General features: G+C 39.4%; 1 protein-coding gene across 4 annotated transcripts in view; it reads left to right on the top strand.

The window, feature by feature from the left end:
• tasp1 (taspase, threonine aspartase, 1) overlaps positions 1 to 22,059 on the top strand; it is a 74,372-nt gene that overhangs the window by 39,007 nt on the left and 13,306 nt on the right. For 3 of the 4 annotated variants that reach the window (XM_072670571.1, XM_072670570.1, XM_072670572.1), the window contains exons 7-11: positions 4,224 to 4,303; positions 11,637 to 11,737; positions 14,827 to 14,961; positions 15,098 to 15,176; positions 20,023 to 20,133. In XM_072670571.1, coding sequence (XP_072526672.1) covers positions 4,224 to 4,303; positions 11,637 to 11,737; positions 14,827 to 14,961; positions 15,098 to 15,176; positions 20,023 to 20,133 — 506 coding nt within the window. Of the gene's footprint in view, positions 1 to 4,223; positions 4,304 to 11,636; positions 11,738 to 14,826; positions 14,962 to 15,097; positions 15,177 to 20,022; positions 20,134 to 20,674; positions 20,792 to 22,059 lie in introns of all 4 variants that reach the window. The other variant, XR_011978385.1, reaches the window with a different exon arrangement.

Here is a 22,059-nt window from a genome sequence, read left to right as displayed (position 1 = left end):
AAATCACTCCAAAATAATCAATGGAAATCAAATTTATTAACCAATGGAGGCCTGGATTTGGAGTCACACACAAAATTAAAGTGGAAAAACACTACAGGCTGATCCAACTTTGATGTAATTTCTTTAAAACAAGTCAAAATGAGGCTCAGTATTGTGTGTGTGGCCCAGACCTGGCTAAAGCATCCACCAACTCCTGGACAGTCTGTGTTGCAACGTGACGTTGGTGGATGGAGCAAGACATGATGTCCCAGATGTGCTCAATTGGATTCAGGTCTGGGGAACGGGCAGGCCAGCTTCAATGCCTTCATCTTGCAGGAACTGCTGACACGCTCCAGCTACATGAGGTCTAGCATTGTTCTGCGTTAGGAGGAACCCAGGTCCAACCGCACCAGCATATGGTCTCACAAGGGGTCTGAGCGTCCTGCACGGTGTTGGGCTGTGAGCCTAATAATGTGGACGTCGGGCCCTCATACCATCCTCATAGAGTCGGTTTCTAAATGTTTGTGCAGACACATGCACATTTGTGGCCTGCTGGAGGTCATTTTGCAGGGCTCTGGCAGTGCTCCTCCTGTTCCTCCTTGCACAAAGACGGAGGTAGTGGTCCTGCTGCTGGGTTGTTGCCCTCCCACGGCCTCCTCCACATCTCCTGGTGTACTGGCCTGTCTCCTGGTAGCGCCTCCAGCCTCTGGACACTATGCTGACAGACACAGCAAACCTTCTTGCCACAGCTCACATTGATGTGCCATCCTGGATGAGCTGCACTACCTGAGCTACTTGTGTGGGTTGTAGAGTCTCATGCTACTATGAGTGTGAAAGCACCACCAACATTTAAAAGTGATCAAAACATCAGTCAGAAAGCATAGGTACTGAGAAGTGGTCTGTGGTCCCCACCTGCACCACTCCTTTATTGAGTGTGTCTTGCTAATTCCCAATAATTTAAACCTGTTGTCTATTCCATTTGCACAACAGCATGTGAAATTGATTGTTAATAAGTGTTGCTTCCTAAGTGGACAGTTTGATTTTTACAGAAGTTTGATTTACTTGGAGTTATTTTATTGTTTTGTTTAAGTGTTCCCTTTAATTTTTTTGAGCAGTGTATATACAGTACACAGTGCAACAAAACAACATTCCTCCATGACCATGGTGCAACACAACACAATGCATACAGTACAGATAAGACACAGAGTGCAGACTAGAAAGTAAATCAATAAGACAGAAACAGTAGTGGGAAGTAGGGTTGTGCAATAAAATGTGCATACTATGTTAAAACCAGTAGAATGCAGCACAGGTTATTGCAGCACTCTGCAGTACTCTATTTTTAAAATAAATAAATAAAAAAGTGTTCAATTTATGCATAATAGATGTGTCAGGAGTCCAGTGAGGTAGTATGTAGTGCAGTACTTTCACATTGTCTGGGATTCACACGTGTGTGTGTGTGTGTGTGTGTGTGTGTGTGTGTACGTACAGAGGAGTCTGTCCATTTAGTCTCTTGAGTTGAGAAGTCTGATTCCTTGTGGAAAGTAGCTATTGAAGGGTCTTGTCATGTTGGACCAGATGCTGCGATACCTTCTTCCCAATGGCAGGAGGAAGAACAGTTTGTGTGAAGGGTGGGTGGGGTCATCCACAATGCTGTTTGCTTTGCGGTTGCTGCTGGTGGTGTAAATGTCTATGATGGATGGGAGAGAGACTCCAATGATCCTCTCTATTCGCTGGAGGGTCTTTCGGTCAGCGACGGTGCAGTTCCCAAACCAGGCAGTGATGCAGCTACTCAGGATGCTCTCTATAGTGCCTCTGTAGACGATGGTGAGGATGGGTGGAGGGAGACAGGGCTTTTTCACAGGGCTTTTTCAGCTTCCAGAGGAAGTAGAGGTGGACACCAATGAACTTTGTGCTTTTAACGATCTCCACAGAAGACCCATCGATGTTGAGCAGAGTGTGGTTGTCTTGTGCTCTCCTGAAGTCAACAACCATTTTCTTGGTCTTGACTTTACACCAGTCTGCCAGCCGTTGCACCTCTTCTCTGTATGCTGACTCGTCACCTTTGCTGATGAGACCCAACACTGTTGTCATCTGTGATTTTTATGATGTGGTTTGAGCTGTGTAGAGTCGGCAGGGTGAACAGCAGATGACTCAGAACACTGCCTGGGGGGGGGGGGGGGGGGGCGTGTTTAGTGTGATGGTGCTGGAGATGCTGTTACCAACACGGACTGACAGGTAGTCCAGTACCCAGTTGCAGAGAGATGTGTTGAAGCCCAGCAGGCTTAGCTTCCCGATGAGGTTCTGTGGGACGATAATGTTGAATGCTGAGCTGAAGTCTATGAACAGCATTCTGGCGTAAGTATCCTTATCCAGGTGGAAGAACGAGAGATAAAGGGCAGTGGTGATGGAATCGTCCATTGAGTGGTTGGGGTGATATGCAAATTGCAGGGGGTCCAGTGAAGTCGAGTCTTGACTAGCCTCTTGAAGCACTTCATGATGATGGGCGTGAGTGCAATGGGACAGTAATTAAGACAGGACACGGTGGACTTCTTTGGTACCAGGATGATGGTGGTGGTTTTGAGGCACATTGGGAGCTGTTCAGAGAAATGTTGAAAATGTTTGTGAGAACATCCATCAGCTGTTCTGCACATTCCCTGAGCACTTTGCCGGAGATGTTGTCCGGTCCTGCATCTTTCCGTGAGTTGTCTCTGCACAGTTTTCCCCCACACCCACTGCAGTCAGACACAACACCTGCTCGTCTTGCTTGGGTGTGGTCTTCCTCGCCGATGTGTCATTTTGTGCCTCAAACCGTGCATAGGAGTCTTTCAGGATCAGCATCAGGAAGGAAGGCCTGTAATTGGTGGTTGCCTAGATGCCTTGCCACATGCCCCACGTGTCACCTGTGTCCTTGAAGTGGCCGTGGATTCTCTGAGCGTGTGCACACTTTGCTTCTCTAATGGCTCATGACAATGTTGCTCTTGCTTACCTCAGGGCAATCTTGTCACCCGCTTTGAAGGCTGAGTCACAGGTCCTCAGCAGCGCACGCACCTCATAAGTCATTTACGGCTTCTGCTTTGGGCATAAGATAATGGTCCTGGAGACAGTAACATTATCCAGGTTAACTGTGTCACAGACAGTTGCAGCCTCGCTGAACATGTCCCATGCAGTGCTCTCGAAACAGTCCTGAAGGGCAGAAATGGCTCCTGCTCGCTAGGTTTTCACCTGCTTCTGAACTGATTTGCAGCGTCTGATGAGAGGCCTGTATGAGGTTGGGGCGTGGCTACGCCGGGAACGTGCTGGGGATGTTTAAGTAAACAAGATCCACCACGTCCTCTTGTTGCAAAGTCCACATGCCGATGGAATTTGGGGAAGACTGATTTAAGATTTGCATGGTTGAAATCTCTGGCAATAATGTACAGTCTGTCTGGTTGTTTATTCTGCAGCTCACTGATGGCCCCGTACAGTTCGCATAGTGCCTCCTTCGCATTAGCACATAGCGCTAGGTGTAATGTATCCCTATATTAGCACAGTGTATTAGCATTGTGCTATTAGCACAGTGGAGAGTTCTCGTACTAAATAAAAATAACTACGTTTGACAATCATGAACTCCACCAGTGGAGAGCAGTGCTTAGTGAAAGCCAAAGTGTTGTAACACCATTCTGAGTTGATGTAAACACACATGCCTCCACCGTGAGTCTTCCCAGACAGAGCTGCGCTCCTATCCGATCTGAACTTGGTTAGCCTTTATAGCAGATCAGTCTTTTAACTGATTTTTAAAGTGGAAACTGGAGTTACAGCACAATCATTTTGTGCGACTTGAATTGAGACTAGCAGATACTTTACTTTCTTGAATGTTACCACTGTAATTTGGGACTAGCTTGAGACTTGCTTGAACATGTGACTTACTCACACCTTTGGTCTCTTGTGCCCATACTATTGCGTGACGCGCATGCATGCAAGGGGAGTCGGATAACAGGCTGTTTTCTCGTTTTTCAATGTTGCAATTTGGAAGCAAAAATCAGATAACATCAGTTTAAAAAAAATTTCATTTTGAAATGGAAATTCAATAGCCAAAACGTTTATGAACCATAAGTGATTTTTTCTTTGTCAAGACTGAATGAAAGCATGAACCAAATTATTAAAAATAAATTATTTATCTTAGCCATTTGGCATTTTTCTTGTGTTGCAAAATAACTGCTTATTTTTGCTGTTCCAGGTAGATTTATGTTGTTTGTCTATGTCAGCTTTTTAGTGGGAATAGGAGCACAGCAATGGGCTCTCGGTCATGGAATACCTCCATGTTCCTCAGAGAAGATGGCCACCAGTGAGTATTTTACACATACACTGCTGTTTTTCTGTTCTCTAAACCTAAACATTAAATATTACTGAAATATTTTAGCAATCCAATTTAAAGTGCTTGAAATGCTGTATGTATGTTTATGGGAGGATGGCCCTGTGTCTTGTGTGTAGCCACTAGGTTTAGGCTAAACCATCGGTGCTCTCTGTAAAAGTGGAAGTGGTGCATTCATGAAATTCATTTTAGAATGGCAACAACAGGGTTTAATTCAGCAGGAAGTTGTGGTGGGAATTTTACATACTCATCATGAACAACTTATTGCAGTGTTGAAGTTTTAGTGATTTTACTAAACTGGTTTTATGTGTATATGTTCACAGAGTTAAAAATATTCCACTACATGGTTAAAACACTTTAGAACAATTGTTTTAGTAGTCCACTGGTTGTTTTGCCATCCTTCTAATTGCTTTCTTATTGCCACTCTAACTGTCAAACTTGCAACTCGTCTTCTTTTCATAATTGAAACTGAAGTTTGATCTAGTGTTAAGCTTTGATACGAGGTGTTATGTGAGCTGCCTATTACGACATTATACATCTGTATTTCTGTGTTAAGCTTCTCTTAGCCCTCAAATGGTTTGTTTGACAGCACTCGTCAGATTGACAAACACATTTCAATGAGAAAGTCCAGGGAGCTCAGGTCAGAGAAGGATTACACAAGTTAGGAATGTCTTTTGGATGCATTATGAGGCAACTTGGAAGATAACCAGTTAAAATGCCCTTTTTGTAAGTATATGTTTTTGGGTGGTGTAACCACTTTTCCAACATCCGGAAGAAGACCCAAACTGTCACCCTCAGCTGAGAGGAAATTAGGTCTGATGGTAAGGAACATTCCAAGAAGCACCAAGGCCCAGGCCTGTCATGAACCGGAAGCTGCTGGAACATGTGTCACTGTCTATAGGTCAAATTCTTTCAGTGAAGTATGTATGTTGTACATGTATTTTGTACATTAATTCTGAAAAAAAAACAATTCTGTGAACTCCTACTGAACTTTAGTTGAAAACCTAATTTTGCTCTGACAGTCGGTTCCATGATGAGTGTCTGTAAACTTCAGGCAACTATGTTGTACTTATCCAAGTCCTAATATGAAGTTGTATTTACTCATCTGCCATCTGGGCAGGTTTTTTCTTTTCTACAAGACCATGCTTCTATCTCTTTGAGGGGAGCGAAACAGCAGTGTGTTTTGACATGCGTGAAAATGTGAATTTAGTTAGTTAATGTAGCCTCAAAAGTCTCTCAAAAGGTATAGTGCTTCTTCTGGCTGGTCACAGCATCATAGCTCTGCCCATGCCCATGCCCTCACCCTCATTTCTCTCCTACAAACCGTCTACCCATTTCCAATGTCTAATTCCAACAGTTAATTTTCCCTGTAGTAATATAGGTAAATGTTTTATTTCCCCCAGAAAATCAGTGTTTTAAACATTATTCTACCATATCGTAAGAGGAAAGAAGGTGGGGTTACAGTTCGAAATTCAAAGATTGACAGCTTGACTTCGTGCCCTTTCTGTTCATTACATGGAGTAACTGTGTAGTCAACTCTGCATTTTTACTTTTTAAAACATTACGCTCATCGGACAAACTGAATTTTCAGAGGAAAAATATGCTTATATACTATCTTGCACTGTGAGCTCAATGAAAGTGCTCTGACACACACTTTGTCTGGGAAAAGGAGGCGGGTCTACTAAATAAGTATATGAGTCTTGCTCTGCCTGTGGTCTCTATTGCACTGTTTTTGCAAATTTGACAAAATGATGGACAGCTTTGATTTTGCCTATATAGAATTGAAGGGAATGAAACCACAATGTGACAGTCCTATAGGAGTTTAGATTTTTCTGTCTTACCGTCATATGAGAAGTTCACCCTCATGTTTCTTGATCTTCCTCATCTCATGTTGACCTGCACAATTCCCCTGAACTGCAATTTCTTAATAGTTTGCACCATATAAACTAGAGAATGTATACATTTGGAAATTTGATTTAAGCTGACAATTCCTAAATACAACATGCATCATGATGCATGATTCGATGATCAAAATCTTTAAAAATTTGAACACACTTCATAGCCATTGCTAGTAATTACTACTTACTAGTGTGTAGGGACAGTGAGCACACACACCTTGAGCATTGGGAAACCACTTCAGTGGCAGGGAAACAACTGGGAGTTGGGTGTCTTGCTTAATAGCACATCAGTCGTGACAGGAGAGGCAGGAAAAAAATGCTGGTCTTTCAATCCCACTATAAGTGGAGTCAGCATGAGCAGAGTCAGAGTCAACTCCAGAAAGATCCAGAGAGTTTTTAGTTTATTTTAGTACGTTTAATCTTTAAAGGAACTCAATCTGCACTTTACCTGAAGTACTTGTCATCAGAACTGTCTGATGTAAACTGTGTTAAAATCACTGCACTTCTCTTAGAATCTTCTTTTTGGTTATTTCAGATTTTGCGCACCACTGATGGATGACAGCAAACAAATAATTATCACCCTAAATGGTACAAGTAAGCGGCTGTGATCTCTGCACACCAGTGGGGTTCAGAGTGAGACACGGTCCCTGGACAGAGAAACATTCAAACTAGCTTGTTTTCTATATTGTTATTCTTCAATTTAGCCTGAAGTAAGTTAGTTTGTTGTTATACACAGTGGTCTGTGATTGGGGCCTGTCCAGTGAAACTGTTATCAAAATCTACCCTGTCTGGCTTACTAGGCTATTTTAGTGCAGTGTCTTCACAGCATACAGTTGAGTTTTTGTCATCATTATTCTTCGACCTCTGCCCACAGCACTTGTGGGTGGATTTAATTGTTGACTAGTTGTAGATACACTGCCAGCCACTAGAAACTCTCTAGCACCATCAGAAACTCTCAGTGCAAGTGCATCATCAAAGAACAAAAAATGAAGGCATGATTATGTCGATTGGTGGGTGCGAGTGCGAGTGCTTAAGACGTCAGAGACGGAGCAGAATTAAGACACACTTTAACTTACGTTACTTCACCTATGTACGACACTGCTTAAACTTGAAAAAACGTGCTGAGTTTAACAGTTAAAATGAATAAGTGGTCCACGGCAAAGAATCATTTTAAAGAAATGAAAGATTTTCCTCTTTTTCCATTGCTATGGAGTTCTTCCAGCTCCCTCCAGGTGCTGTATACAACTTCAATTTAATGTACTTTTTGTAAACTTCAGGAAATGTTATCTTATGGTTCACTAGCTCTAAGTTTATGCAAGGAACATCACAGTGGAACATGGGTAACTGTCTTCAGTGTAGTCTGATGCGGACTTCAGAGAGAGGCACACCACTTGCTCCTGGGAGAGACTTGTGAGCTCTTGTGTTAGGGAGATAAATGGGACACCCTACACCCAAAAAGTTTGTGATTTCACAGGATTAAACATGTTTAAGCATAACTAATGCAGCTGTTTGCAGGATATACAGCAGAGTGTTGTTTGCTTTTGCCAACAGAAGCATCGAATTAAGTTATTAGTTAAGTCAATTACATCTTTTTACACTTTGGGTAGTGACACAGGCAAAATCCCATTCAATTCCTGTTGTAACTCATTCATCTTCCGGTCTCTGGGCTCTGGACTCCAGAGATGATTGATATTATGGATTTTTGGTACCACCTTGTGGTTTTAAGTATTTACAAGGTTTTCATAAATCTACTAATAATATGAAGATATATTTATTTGGAGATTTAATAAATTATATATTTCTGAAAGCTCTAGTAAACTTTGAGGTATGCTTGGAATAATTCTGTTGGAAGGATCAATGACGCTTTAGCTTCCTCACAGAAGTTGTGGCATTGTTCTAATAGGATTTCCTTATACTTGATTCAGTATCAGGTTGTCATTAAGGAGTCATGTCATTAAGATGCTTGTCATGAAGATGTTGAATAATTCTGAAACTGCAGTAATTAGTAATTAGTAATTAGAAGGCACCTTATTATTTAGGTGTGTTGCGCTACTAAAATTGTTCTATTTGATCGGTTTATTGCAAACAGCTGAAAGCTAATTTTGCTAATAAACCTAATTTGCAGTGGGTTTTAGATCATTTTGATTGCAACTGTGAATTTACTGTACGCTTGGCACAAGCTACACGTTTAGACTTGTCCTTCTGTCTGTTCCAGACGGCACAGTCTGCAAATCTGACCTGGACGGTCTGAAAGGACTTTCGGGTGAGACCAGAATTGTCTATAGGCCTCAGGAATCAACTTATATGCTTGGAGTAGCCTTAGCCTAGTCATAATCAAAGCTCTGGCCGACACGTAAAATGCGACGCTTGCTTGCTCCTGTGCCCTGCTAGCTTATGGTAGTACATCATATCTAATGTTAACATTCTTCCCCCATTAAAAAAACTACTTGAACTCAGTAAAACAAATACACCCTTCCATTCAGAGCTGCTTCAGAATGGCCAAGTATTGCCAAAGTAATGACACTGGGCTTGCAGTTACTGGTTGGCTGAAATAGTGTTGAGTGGCTAACCCAAAGCCACTTTCTTTGTTTCCATTTTACATAGCAATGACCAATCGACTTCAATTTCAATTCAATACACTTTTTTAAAAAAATCAGTAAACAGATTTGTAGAAGGCAACTTTAGGGTGCAGATGGATATGCTTGTTTTTGGAAGTCTTTACTTTGGAGTTCTTTGGAGCTCTCAATTCACTGTGTAATATGCTTTAAAAAGAAAGAAAAAAAAAAAGAAGGAAAGAGCATCAAATGCCATTAAAAGGTCCTGATTAGGAGGTATGGCAAACAAGTGATTAAGCAAAGTATTTTATTGTCTGTACTTGCAAAGTGAAATATCTAGGTTGAGCCAGCACTGGAGTAGTCTTAAGAGCCTAAGAGAAGAAAACAATTGTGGTCCTTTTTAGCTGCCCTCACTATTTCCTGTAAAGTCTTACGGTCAGATTCATTGCTATTCCCAAAACAGACAGTGATTCAGCTGCTCAGGTTGCTCTCCACAATCCATCTGTAGACCATGGTAAAGATGGAATGGGGCAGATGAACTTTTCTCATTCTTCTCAGGAAGTAGAGGCTTTCTTGGCACAAAAGGTGTTGAGTGAGGTTCTCTGCACTGTGAACACTGAGGAACTTGGTGCTCTTGACGATTTCCTCAGCAGACCTGTTTTTGGTTCTGCACCAGTCTATTAGTTGCTGCACCTTTTGTCTGTATGCTGCCTCATTGCTGAAGGTTGTTTGTACCTTGCTCTACCATGTTACAAGTACATGTACCTTGCTGAACCTTCTTTGCCACTGCTGCCAGAGAATGGCAGATGCTGGACAGTTAACAGTAGTTTTGTAAAATCTACACTTAATTTCCAGCGGATGCAGGATGCTGTCAATTCTTATCTAATCAGTCCTGATGTTTACTGGCTGTATAGACTATAGAATGGAAATCCATTTTCTGATTCATGGTTAGTGTAGTCCGTTATAGTGGAATGTAGAATCTGGTAACCAGAAGATTTTGGTAACTGGCTACATCTGCTTGCACCTGCACAAAGATGGTTGTACCCAGAAAAATGCTGCAGGATATACCCCAATCAAAATCCCTGGATAAACTGTGAAGTTTAGTCTATGCTGGACAATAGCTTCACTGCATTTGTCTTAAGCAACGCTGAAGACTAAAAAAGGGCCAGTATGACCTTGATCGTTTCTAGAGACTGAAATTAGAAATATACTACACCAGATGCATGTGGCAAGGCCTACAACACATCACAGGTTACCAACAGAGAAGCAGAACGTTCACAAGAAGTCACATCACACTGCCTGAAGAGCTAAGTGAGTTCTAAGCTCTTTACAACTTTACACACACACACACACACACACACATACATTACATTTATTGCATTTGTTCTGCACATAGTTCCATTTTTCAAAAAATCCAAATACCATTGCATTAATTCCTGTATGTATATTTTTACTGGCCCTACGCACATACAGTGCGCTCCATTTTAGTAACATTTTTTGATTCCTGATTCAAATACCATGACACTAATGACATTTGATACGTTTTTACATATGCTTATATGAAATGACTGTACCACATCTTGCACATCACACACTATACATACATACCTAGCCTTCAGAGTGGTTAACTAGCTAGCTACAAAAGCCCTTAAATATGTGTACTATCAAAAATAATACACTACTATTAGCATAAGGACGTTACAATATCTCTATGTGCTCTAAGTGTACATTTTAATGGCATGAATAGTACAGTGTAATACCTGTAAAGGGAAGAGTATACATGAGTAGAAAGTGAGAAGAACGTGGAGAAAACATGTGTGCTGCTGGCTGTTCAGGTAACCATAATCATTGTATACTGAACATATAAATGAGATTTAGCTTTCAAACTAATGATCCCTGCTTGAATGAATTACTGTTGAAATGAACAATAGTGTTTTAGTTAACAAAAATTACATTTTGCTAAATAGGATTAAATTATATTATAAACAACAAACAAATTAGATGATTTTGTCAATATCTGTCATTACTGAATGAGTTTAATCTTTGAAACCCTTTTGGAATTGATGAATTTTTTAAACCTTAAATTAATTAATTTAGTCATTTTAAACCTTTACAGAACTAACTGACTTTTTTAAATAGGAGCGAAAGACAAAGAGTGAAAGGCAAAAATGTAAAGGAGAAAAAGTTTGTAACAAGTGAGTCAAACAGAACAAGTAGTGTTGCATCAAAGTACTTGATATTTAAAGATTTCTGCAGAGGAGTTGCAGAAAATGCTGAAATTTGCATCCTTCACCCTTCTTTTTTTCTTTTCAGGACCCTTCTTTTCAGGGTTACAGATACTAGGCTACAACATATCACACAATAGAATACAAATGTATTTGTATTACAAATGTAACTTGACACCAAAGTTTACAAAAGCAACCTTTGACAGTTGACTCCTTTTGGAATAAGCTCTTGTGTATGTATGCTTGTGTCAGTTGTCAGAGTGATAATGTCAGGTAGCTTTTTAAATAGTTCCCTACAGTAAAGTGTTGCTTAGTTACAGTAAATGTGAGTTAGTACTCTAGAAATTGTTGATAATAGCCAGACCTCAGTGGTGGAGTCAAATGACCAAACTTTAGTGAGGACCAGAAAAGCAAAGGCATTGTGCATGATTTTTGAAAGGGTTGTAGCACATCATGGAAGTCAGATCAGTCAAATTATGACTTACTTAAGACTTAGTTGAAGTTCATTTGAAGTTAATTGAACATGACTAGGAACCTGTCTCAGAATCGAATGGCAAAACTTTTTTGGATTGAAAACGGTTTTAAATTTCTAAAGAAATGCTGGGATTTTCTTTTTGGTATTTCTCAGAATCGAGTCTAGCTGCTTACAAAAGGAACAAACGGAAGATGGAGCTGGCAGAGAAGACGGAACTTACATTTTTGAAGAGACCACGATCGTCAAGTGGAACTGTGAGTAAATTTATAAAAGCATGTATAGTTTTAAAGACTTATATAATAGCTATTTTGCACATAGTGCATAGTGCACACTACTGTTTCGACTGTATGTGTGACAGTTTGACACTACTGTTTTGACTGAATGTTTTTTTTTTCAAGCTTTATTTAAAATGTTTTACCTTTGTGAAAACTTGTCTGATAAGATGACATTAAGGATGAGCCATTTTGAAGCCAGTTGGCCAAAACAAGTGTTTATTAATGGAAAGTTGACCGGAAGGAGAAAATGTGGTGGGGACATGTGGTAGGGCTGAAACAACAAATCAATAAAATTGATAATAATTGATTATGAATTTCATTATTGATTCGTTGTGTTGCTCAATTTATGTGTTACTCGCCTTGTCATATCCGCTTACGTCACCTGTGGTGCTTTATATATGCTGAAAAAAAAAATAAGAACAAGTTGAACAGAGCGAGCCAGCTAGATACTAGTAAATACTAGTGTGCCAAAGCAGCAAAACTCCCATCAGGTGATTTCAAACAACCATTACGTCAACAGGAAGTACATTGGCATTAAATAACTGTTTCTTGGTGTCATGAATTGATAGCTTATGGTGCTTCAGAGGAGATACAGGAATCCATGTCTTAGTCACAGAAAAGGTGGCAGTCCACAGAGAAAGTCAAATGAACAAACATAGTCCATAGTGCAGGACATATAACCCTTTTTTATTCATATCTTATTAATTTATACATTTGTGTTCTGTTTGTTTACAGGTACAGTAATATTCATGGTAGTTGTACAGAACGGAAAAAGCATAGATTTTTAACAATAGTAAATTTGTCTTTTAGCTTAGGGCATTTACTCATCTTAAATTACATATTACATCTTAAATTAGCAGTCATAAAACCAAGAAAGCAAGTGTATGAGAAGTCTAATTAAAGACCTATTTCTAACCTAATATTTATATCTAAGATCTTAGAAAAGGCTGTGGTCCAACAACTCATACCTGCGTAAGAAATGTCTATCTGGATTAAGACCCTATCATATGTCTATGAAAAGAAAATATTGAAATTAAAAATTACAGTATGCCTATTCATATATTTTATAAAGCCATTTTTAATTAGCCAATGTGGACATAAGACCAATCAAACAGACAGGCTCTCAGGATTATGATGATGTAAGCCATTATACTGAAATGCAGAAAGATTTGCTGTCTTTATTTTGAAGAGGTTGGGGACTTTGGAGACTTTCGCTGTATAGTGACAAATATGTGCAACCTTTACCTTACCTTTTACTTTAAAAGGACACTTTGAGAAGCAGCATGTTCGCTGTCTACCCCAGCTTGAATAACTGGAAATCAGTAGTAGGAATCAACTCACAAGTTTTGCATGTTGACAGTAGACACATGGTGACAGTAGGTTCAAAAGCAAAAAGTGTTGAGGGACATGAAGGCTTCAGTTAATAGTCTCTATAAATCTAAATTATAAAATTAAATATGTAAGAAAACGCTTACATTTTTTGTTGTTTTCATCATATTTTGACCATTGCAGGCTAAGTGTTTTCTATGACAGATCTGAATGCTTTTCAGTAATATTACTTAACAAAAGCTTCTAGTTTACATAAGGCTTGAGTAGAAAGCCTCAAGAATTGGGTGTGTAATTTCAGGCAGAAAATGGAAAAAAGGCTGGAATGTTAAGAGGATGTATAAGTCAAACCTGATGTCAAATCTAGATTAAAGAAAATTGCGGACTATGTAAAAGATGTGAAAGGCTGAATGTCACTTAACTTCCTCTTCTAAACAGTGACAAAAAAGCAATGTGGTGATTTCTGTTATTCCTAGTTCATCAGCTAAAAATCTCAGCATCATAATTGATTCAGATCGATCATTTGACCAACATATAGCTAATATTACTAGGACAGCTTTTCTGCATCTTCGGAAAATTTCTTATCAATGCATGATGCAGACAAAATAGTACATCCTTTCATTACCACATGACTATTGCAACCCACTATTTAAGATCTTCCAGCAGGAACCTAGGAAAGTAGACATCAACTAGTTCAAAATGCTGCAGCCAGGGTCCTTACTAAAACAAGACAATTTGACTATCAGTCCAGTTCTTTGAGGACTGTGCTGGCTCAGGCGCTCTCCTGAGACTGTTAATCAGAACAAATCAGAACAAATTGTATCTCTTTATCTTCTCCAAGTTAATGACTGCCCATTTATCGGACCTGACCTATTGGAAAGCTGCCCACTGGGGTCCCCGGGATCTGTCAGACCAGCTGCCCCCCACCAGATTGACTCCCCTGCCTCCCGTGTCAGATTAACTCCCCACCCACCTGCCATTTGCTTACTGCCTAAGGAATTTTTGTTAAAATATGGACTACATGGACCTTATCTGCCACTAATATAAATAGCATTCTAACCAGAGGGCCCCTCCTGTGAGTCTTTATTCCTCCCAAGATTTCTTCCTACAGCTGAGGGAGTTTTTCCTTGCCGCTGTCGCCTTTGGCTTGCTCACTTGGGGTTTTTATGTTTTGCTGATCTCTTGTCCTCTAACTGATTCCTGTAAAACTACTTTGATACAACACCATTTGTAAAAAGCTCTACACAAATAAATTTGATCCATGTTACGTTCTCACCTACTAGATTAAAGCAGTTTTGCAAGTAAGAATTTGTGGAAAACAAAAATGTAAACAATCTAAGCTACTACAAAAAGCTTTAACAAGGGGTGTGTACGTATGCTACTGGCCATGCAGGGTGCCCAAACCTGTGCTTCACTTTTGTTTCTTATTTTGTAATAAGATACAAAAAGAAAAATTCAAAAACCGTTTTCTTAACATATTTGTCTTTAACTTGATGCCTTTTAATATAAGGTTATCATTTAGGTGTTTAGCTATTTACACTAACGGAAATATTGATGGGGTACCAACAAATCTTCACTTTTGTAGCACTGATGCATTGCAATAAATTCTAATAATATGCAGTTTTTCTGATACCCAGCTTTCTTGGGTGTTTCATACAAAATTTTCACCAAATTTTAATGAATTTATTTTTAATAAAAAAATTGATTTATCAAAAACTAACTGAATGATTCACTTTAAACAGGTGAGGGAATTCATGCCGCCTATTTCTTCCTCCTTGGACACAGTGGGAGCAGTTGTTGTGGATCAGGATGGGAATGTGGCAGCTGCGGTCTCTAGTGGTGGTTTGGCCATGAAACATCCCGGGCGAGTGGGCCAGGTAAGAAGCACTGATGCGTCATTAGAGCCACTGTCTGCAATTTGCCACAGTCCGTAGCTCTTCCACAATTATACAGTAGAATTATATTCTCAGTAGATAAGCATGTCTTTTGCATATATCTTCCTCTCTGTCTAAGGCTGCTCATTATGGCTGCGGCTGCTGGGCTGAAAATGCGCATGATGCCAAACCTTGCGGTACAGCTGTGAGTACCTCAGGTATGAAAAATCTGTGCTTTCTGCTGTACATAGAGTTTACACGACTTTCTCAGTGAAGCAGCATTCAGCACTAATCAATATCAGTTACACTGTTACTAGCTGTGGGTTAATTTTTTGTATTTGTTTTATTAAATTGAATATTAACACATATTATTAGGGTTGTCATAGAAAATTATGTGGTAAAATGTGGTGTTACGTGAGTGTTACATACAGTATATACATACACTACCGCTCAAATGTTTGGGATCACAGTGAAATTTTCTTGTTTTCAATGGAAACACACTTAAGATTATGAAAAAAGCCAATAAACAGGACAGAGTAAGAAATATTGATTTTAATGAAAATGATGACTGTGTACTTCAAATTTTGCCTTCATCAAAGAAGCCACCTTTTGCAGCAATTACAGCCTGGCAGACGCTACGGCATTCTAGCTGTCAACTATTCGAGGTAATCTGATGTGATTTCGCCCCATGCTTCCTGTAGCATCTCCCACAACATGGATTGGCTTGATGCAGTCTTCCTCCGCACCATACGGTCAAGCTGCTCCCACAACAGCTCAATAGGGTTCAGATCCGGGGACTGTTCTGGCCACTCTATCCTTATTTCTTAAATATTGGCGACACAATTTGGTGTGTTTGGGGTCATTATCCTGTTGTAGGATAAAATTAGCCCCCATCAAGCGTTGTCCACAGGGTATGACATGGCGTTGCAAAATCTTTTGGTAGCCTTCTTTCTTTAAGATCCCTTCCACTCTGTATAAATATTCTATTCCACCTCCAAGGCATCCCCAGACCATCACGCTGCCTCCACCATGCTTGACAGATGGCATTAAGCATTGGTCATGCATCTTTTCATTGGTCCTGCACCTCACAAATGTTTTTCTGTTTGATCCAAAGACCTCAAACTTGGACTCATCTGTCCAATGTCTTTTCTCTTTGGCCCATCGCAGTCTTTTCTTTTTATTGGCCAGTGTGATGTGTGGCTTTTTTTTGGCAATTCTGCCATGAAGTCCAACATCCTGAAGTCGCCTCTTGACCATTGATGCTGACACTGGTGTTTGACGGGTTCCATTTAGTGCATCTGTCAGTTGACAGCCTGTGAGGCGTCTTTCTCTCAAACTGCACACTCTAAGATATTTATCTTCTTGCACACCTCTTTTTTCTGTCCTTGTTAGAGCCAGTTTGTGAAAATTGCTGATAATAGGGTTCTATGCAAAATAAGCCTCTATACAAAAATAGGCTTTAATACAAACGTTTTATTCTTTAAAAATCATCTAATATTGTGAAATGGACAATATTGTTTGTGAATTGCATGAAAATGTGTTTTTCTTTAAAAAAGAGGGAAATTTGCAAGTGATCCTAAACTTTTGAGCAGTAGTATATGTATGTGTGTGTGTGTGTGTGTGTGTGTGTGTGTATATATATATATATATATATATATATATATAAATAATATAATAACCATATATATATATATATATATATATATATATATATATATATATATATATATATATATATATAATATAATAACCTATAATATAATTTCTATCATTTCTAATATGGCATATTGCAGTATGAAGCCAATAAATTAAATCCACACAGTACCACTCTGAAATCCTTAGGTAAGCCCTATTCAAACCAAAAGACAAACTTCAGATATCACACTCAATCAAAAAATAAATGGTAGACAAATAGTACTAAGTTGACAAGACAAGACAACTATATTCATCATTTGTGTCAGCCACAGAGGGAATTCGGCCTCTGCATTTAACCCATCAATGCAGTAAACACACACCAGCGATCAAACGCACACAGTGACAGTGAGCACACATGCCTAGAGTGGTGGTGGTGGGCAGCCATTGCTGCGGCACACAGGTAGAAGAGAGGGCATCAGTGGCAGCTTGCTGAGCCCATATCGAACCCACAACCCTCTAACCGCTAAGCCACCACCAAAAACTCTTACAGAAAACAAGCTTAAATATTAACATTTTCCTCAGATTTTGGACACACATCCTATTTATTTTCAGAATGTAACTTTATTAGGCTCAGACAAAGCTAATTTATTAAAAATCAAAATGTAAAATATCATGTAATCATGTACAAGTGTGTACACTGATGTGACACTCAAAAGTGAGCTGAGATGCATTTTGTTTCCACTGATGCCACTCTGGACCCCAGACTTGGATGAACATGACAACGACCCAAAGCAACAAAGATATGGCTTTAGAGACTCTGTAAATGCCTTTGAGTGGCCCAGCCAGAGCCCCAGACCTGAATCCAATTGAACATCTGGGGAAGGAGCTAACAATGGTTGTGTACCAACGCTCCCTATTCAACCTGACTGAGCTTGCAAGGATATGCCAAGAGAATTATGCAAGAAACAATTGTGCCAGGCAAGATTTTTCCCAAGATGCCTTTAAGCTGTAATTGCTACCAAAGGTGCATCAAAGTATTAGCCCCAAGGTGTGTATGGATATATAACCCCTAAATAATCTATTTTTGTCAGTAAAATAATATTATAACATTTATTTTTACATTTTGTGACAAAAATGACCTCAATTTATTGTAGAATAAGTCAGTAATGTAATAAAACATGGAGAAAGTGAAGGGGTATGCAGACACACTACTGTATCTCACAAAATTAGAACGTCATTCTGATCATTGGCGGCCTCCACATACAAAGAGACTAAGCCACTGAAGGTCATTGTTGAAAAGACTGGTTATTTGCAGAGTGCTGTATTGAAGCATATTAATGAAAAGTTGTTTTAATGCACAAAAAATGCTGTAGGAAAAAGTGCACGAGCAACAGTGTGCAACATTGTGGGCACAGTGCAGTCAGGCAGGTTCATGACAAAAGAGATGCACTATGCGCCTCAGCATTTGGTGACCCTGATATTTAATTGCATTTCCCTGATAACAGCATTTGTGAGGTCAGAATGATGGATGATCACCTCATCCCCAACTCCATAACTCCCCCAAAAGTATTTGAATGTAGCACTATCATTCACTAGAGAACACAGACAAGCTGTGTGTGTGTGCATTTGCACATTTTGTCATTTTGCTTCAGCAATGTATGTATGTATATATAAATCAGGGCATATCCAACGGGTTTACCCCTCTTTTTAGCTTTTTTTTATGTAATCATGGAATAAACAAAAAAAAATGAACTTTGACTCTGCCTCACCAGAACACAGCATGATGTTGCCACCGCCTTGCCTAATGGTGGGGATGGTGTGTTTGTGGTGATGTGCAGTGTTTGGTCTCTGGTAAACATAGCGTCTTGTCTGATGGCCAAAAAAAATAAATTTTGTTCTCATCAAAGAACCTTTTAGTTGGCCTGAGTGAACCTGATCTTGAGGCAGAAGGATGACACAGAAGCGTGACAATAAAAATTGATTAAATGGATGTTGTTGGTTAATGTTCAGTGTGGTGACTTCTGATTAAATATTAAAGATGGGACACAGAATCATCCTAATCACCCTTTTTTACTTCTACAAGATTAATTAATAATTGTACGCTATGTAGTATTTAATGTATTTATTAATTAAATATATTTTATGTGTAATGAATAACACACTAATTAAATTCGATTTATTTTCTTTTTTTATATTAAAAATTGCTTGTGAAATTAGTTTTTTGGTCGACCGCCATTTTTGCATTTTGCTAATAGGTTATCTATGCCGTTGCTGTGCTGTTTCCAGTGTTTCCAGCACCTGAGTAATCTGAGAAAGGAAGATTGCAGTTAATTGGTAGCAAAAAAATTGGGTCACTTCATTGGTCCCCAAGTACATACTAAGTTCAAAAATAATTATTTTCTAAAATATGTGTAAATAGCTAGGTTGACTGTCTTTGAACAGGGTTGACATTGTTTGTGTTTGGTGATTGTTGGTGTCATTGTTATGTGGCATTAATCGAAGCAGTCATCAAATTAAATTTTCCTTTTAAGTTATTCTAGTTTTTTCCATGTAAAACATTTATGGTTTTTAACTTTTACAACCAATCATAAACAGGGTTGATAACCTGCAATTGCTAGGAACAAGCACAGCTTGTATACTTAAGATTATATGCTTAAGATTTTAGTCACACTTATTATTTTAGATTTTTTTTTTCCTTTCTGCATGATTTAAGTATAACATTGTTGTATGTTTATCCCCAAGTGTCACATACAAAAAAATTAAAAAGTGTCAGAAAAGAGCTAACTTCTGGCCTTTTTTGCTTTTCTTTGTTTGTGTCTTGCTTAAATCAAAATGTTTGTTTTTTTATCTTTTTGCAGTGGTGTTGAGCAAGGCCAAAAAAAAGTCACATGGACATGCCATTTTACTGCATTTGTGGATGAGATTTAAAATGTAGACAAGAAAAGACAACCATATTGACATTTGTACACAGATTTGTACACTATGTAGCAAAGTGCAATGCTTCAAACAATACTTAAGTAAAACTAAAGGTACTACTACTTGTACTGTAAAAAATACAAGTACAAAAGTAAAAAACAAACAAACAAACAAACAAAAAAATCCTAATTCGCTACTTTCCATCTCTGCCATCAGGTTACAATGTGTCACTGTAAACGGTAGTTGTTTTTTTTTAATAATAAAGCAATCAAACTTTTAAACAAATCAAACTGGATTGCTGGAATTCAATCATCAAACTGATTCATTGCAACTTCGATGTGTAGCATCTGGGGTGAAACTAGACAGGGAGTTTTAGAAACCATCCAGTTATGTTGTCGTTTATAGACAAAACCTCAATAACAAAACATGGAGTAGCCATGTGCATTGTGGCAGCACCCCACTCCCCAAAATGTTTTAGCCTTTGCTGATTCTTGTTATTCTGGTGGATTACAGGCTGTGGGGAGCACCTGATTCGCACCATGTTAGCCAGAGAGTGCTCCACAGCTGTACAGACTGAGGATGCACATCAAGCCCTCCTGGAGGCAATGCAAAATAAGTTCATAGGTAAGTAATGCAATACTATCATCCTCATCCACATTTAAAGAGAAAATATCCATAATGTATAATTAAACTTCTGGGCACACTTAAATCTGGGCACACTTAACATCTCAAAGCGGTAATGTAATCAGCATAGTGATCTCCCTAAGTAATATGACTATGTGGTCTCATTTATTTTTACAGAGCACTGTATTTTGCTCATCTAAAATTTAAAACTCAAGATTGTGCTGTTGTAGGAACAAAATAAAGTACCAAAAAGCTGCTTCACTGTTACTTAGATGTAGAGATGTTAAATTTTATGAACATCCTAAAGAGAAGTGACCAGTAGACCAGAGTAGATTATGGCTCTGAGTGATCAGGCAGCTAAAAAATTGTGAATGTTAATATTAAGTTCCCCTCTGACTTACTTCCCTGCTGACTTACCGTCTCTGTAGGATGTTCGTAATAAAATATAGCATCCCAAGCTCTAATAAGAAGCCCCTTATCCCTCCTATTTACCATAGTAACGCTGTTTGAGGATTGTCAAGTTCTTTTTAATCCTGTGCAGCTTTCCCACTTGAAAGGGATTGACCCATCTACACATCTGAGTCTGAACAAACTTTCTTTGGATGCCCTCTGATCGTAGTGAACCTTAGATAGGCCATCAGGAAACTTTCTAATGAAGGTGAGTTTGTTACTTCGATGTGGATAGCTCTGCTGATCATACAGCAAAACACCCCCAAACCTTGAGTTTTACTCTTTTCTTGTCATCATCTATTACTTGGTAGAGTCCAAAAAGGTCTGCTGTTGTAATGCAACTATTGACCCAAACTTTCTTTCTCCTTCTTCCTCATTGCAGTAATCCAGATCCCTTATCTCTGTAAACTACCAGTCTGTCTGTAGTAGTGCTTGGGAAGATGGTGCCCTCTTGTTCTGAAAGGAAAATGTCTATTAGAGCATCTTCACGCTCCCTTACTGAGATGACTGCTGCTGAAGAGACTGCCTCCTACTTTGGACTGTTTAGGGTTTGACTTTTCCCCATGAACCTCTTTGCTGTTCTCCAGATCCATGCAACTGTTTTGACTAGTCTGGTTAGATCAGTGAACCGCTTGACATTCACAAGATCCTTGACAGCTGACCCTGCAGGCTCTACCTGTTCCTGGTTCTGGAGCTGTCTTGGTTTAGGGGCATTGGTGGCTTAGCGGTTAGAGCTCTGGGCTATTGATGACAGGGTTGTGGGTTCGATACCAGGGCTCGGCAAGCGGCCACCATTGGGGCCCTTGCAAGGCTCTTCACCCTCTCTGCTCCCCGGGCGCCACAGCAATGGCTGCCCACCGCTCCGGGCACGTGTGCTCACTGTTCACTGTGTGTGTTTCACTGGTGTGTATGTGTGTTCACTGCACGGATGGGATAAAAGCGGAAGCCAAATTCCATCTGTGTCCCAAATGGTGTATATGGTTGTCTTTGTCTCTTTGTCGCTTTAGCCCTTGTTAACACAGCCACAAATGCGTTTTTGGCAGTATGTTGATATTTTCTCTAGCAGTGGTTGCTAATTCTTTAGCTGATTTGATTGGCCACTCACCTACTGGTAATCTTAGAAACTTTGGACCTTTTTGCTATTCTGAGTTTTCGTCCATCTCTTGTTGGCTGGCTCCTCTGGTGACAAGATCAGCTATGTTTTGTGAACCAAGTGTCCAGTAACAATCTTGGATCCTTGTACTGCTTTGGATCTCTCCGATTCTATTTGCAGAGAACGTTTGATAGCCATAGCTTTCTTGCTGAATTGCACAGGAGTGTTTGGCTGTCAACTAAATGGTCCTTTTACCTGGATTCAGCTGTGCAGTTCAAAGTACTTCTTTAGCCGTGAGGCAAATACTGCTCAACACATTTCTGCTATGACAGTATCACCTTTGTGATCCAAGGGAGTTAACTTGGCTTTGGACTCTACTAGTC

Source organism: Salminus brasiliensis, chromosome 24, assembly GCF_030463535.1.
Source record: "Salminus brasiliensis chromosome 24, fSalBra1.hap2, whole genome shotgun sequence".
Classification (NCBI taxonomy): domain Eukaryota; kingdom Metazoa; phylum Chordata; class Actinopteri; order Characiformes; family Bryconidae; genus Salminus; species Salminus brasiliensis.
The sequence above is the reverse complement of the archived record's forward strand: the minus strand, read 5'-3'. Positions and strand labels throughout refer to the sequence as shown.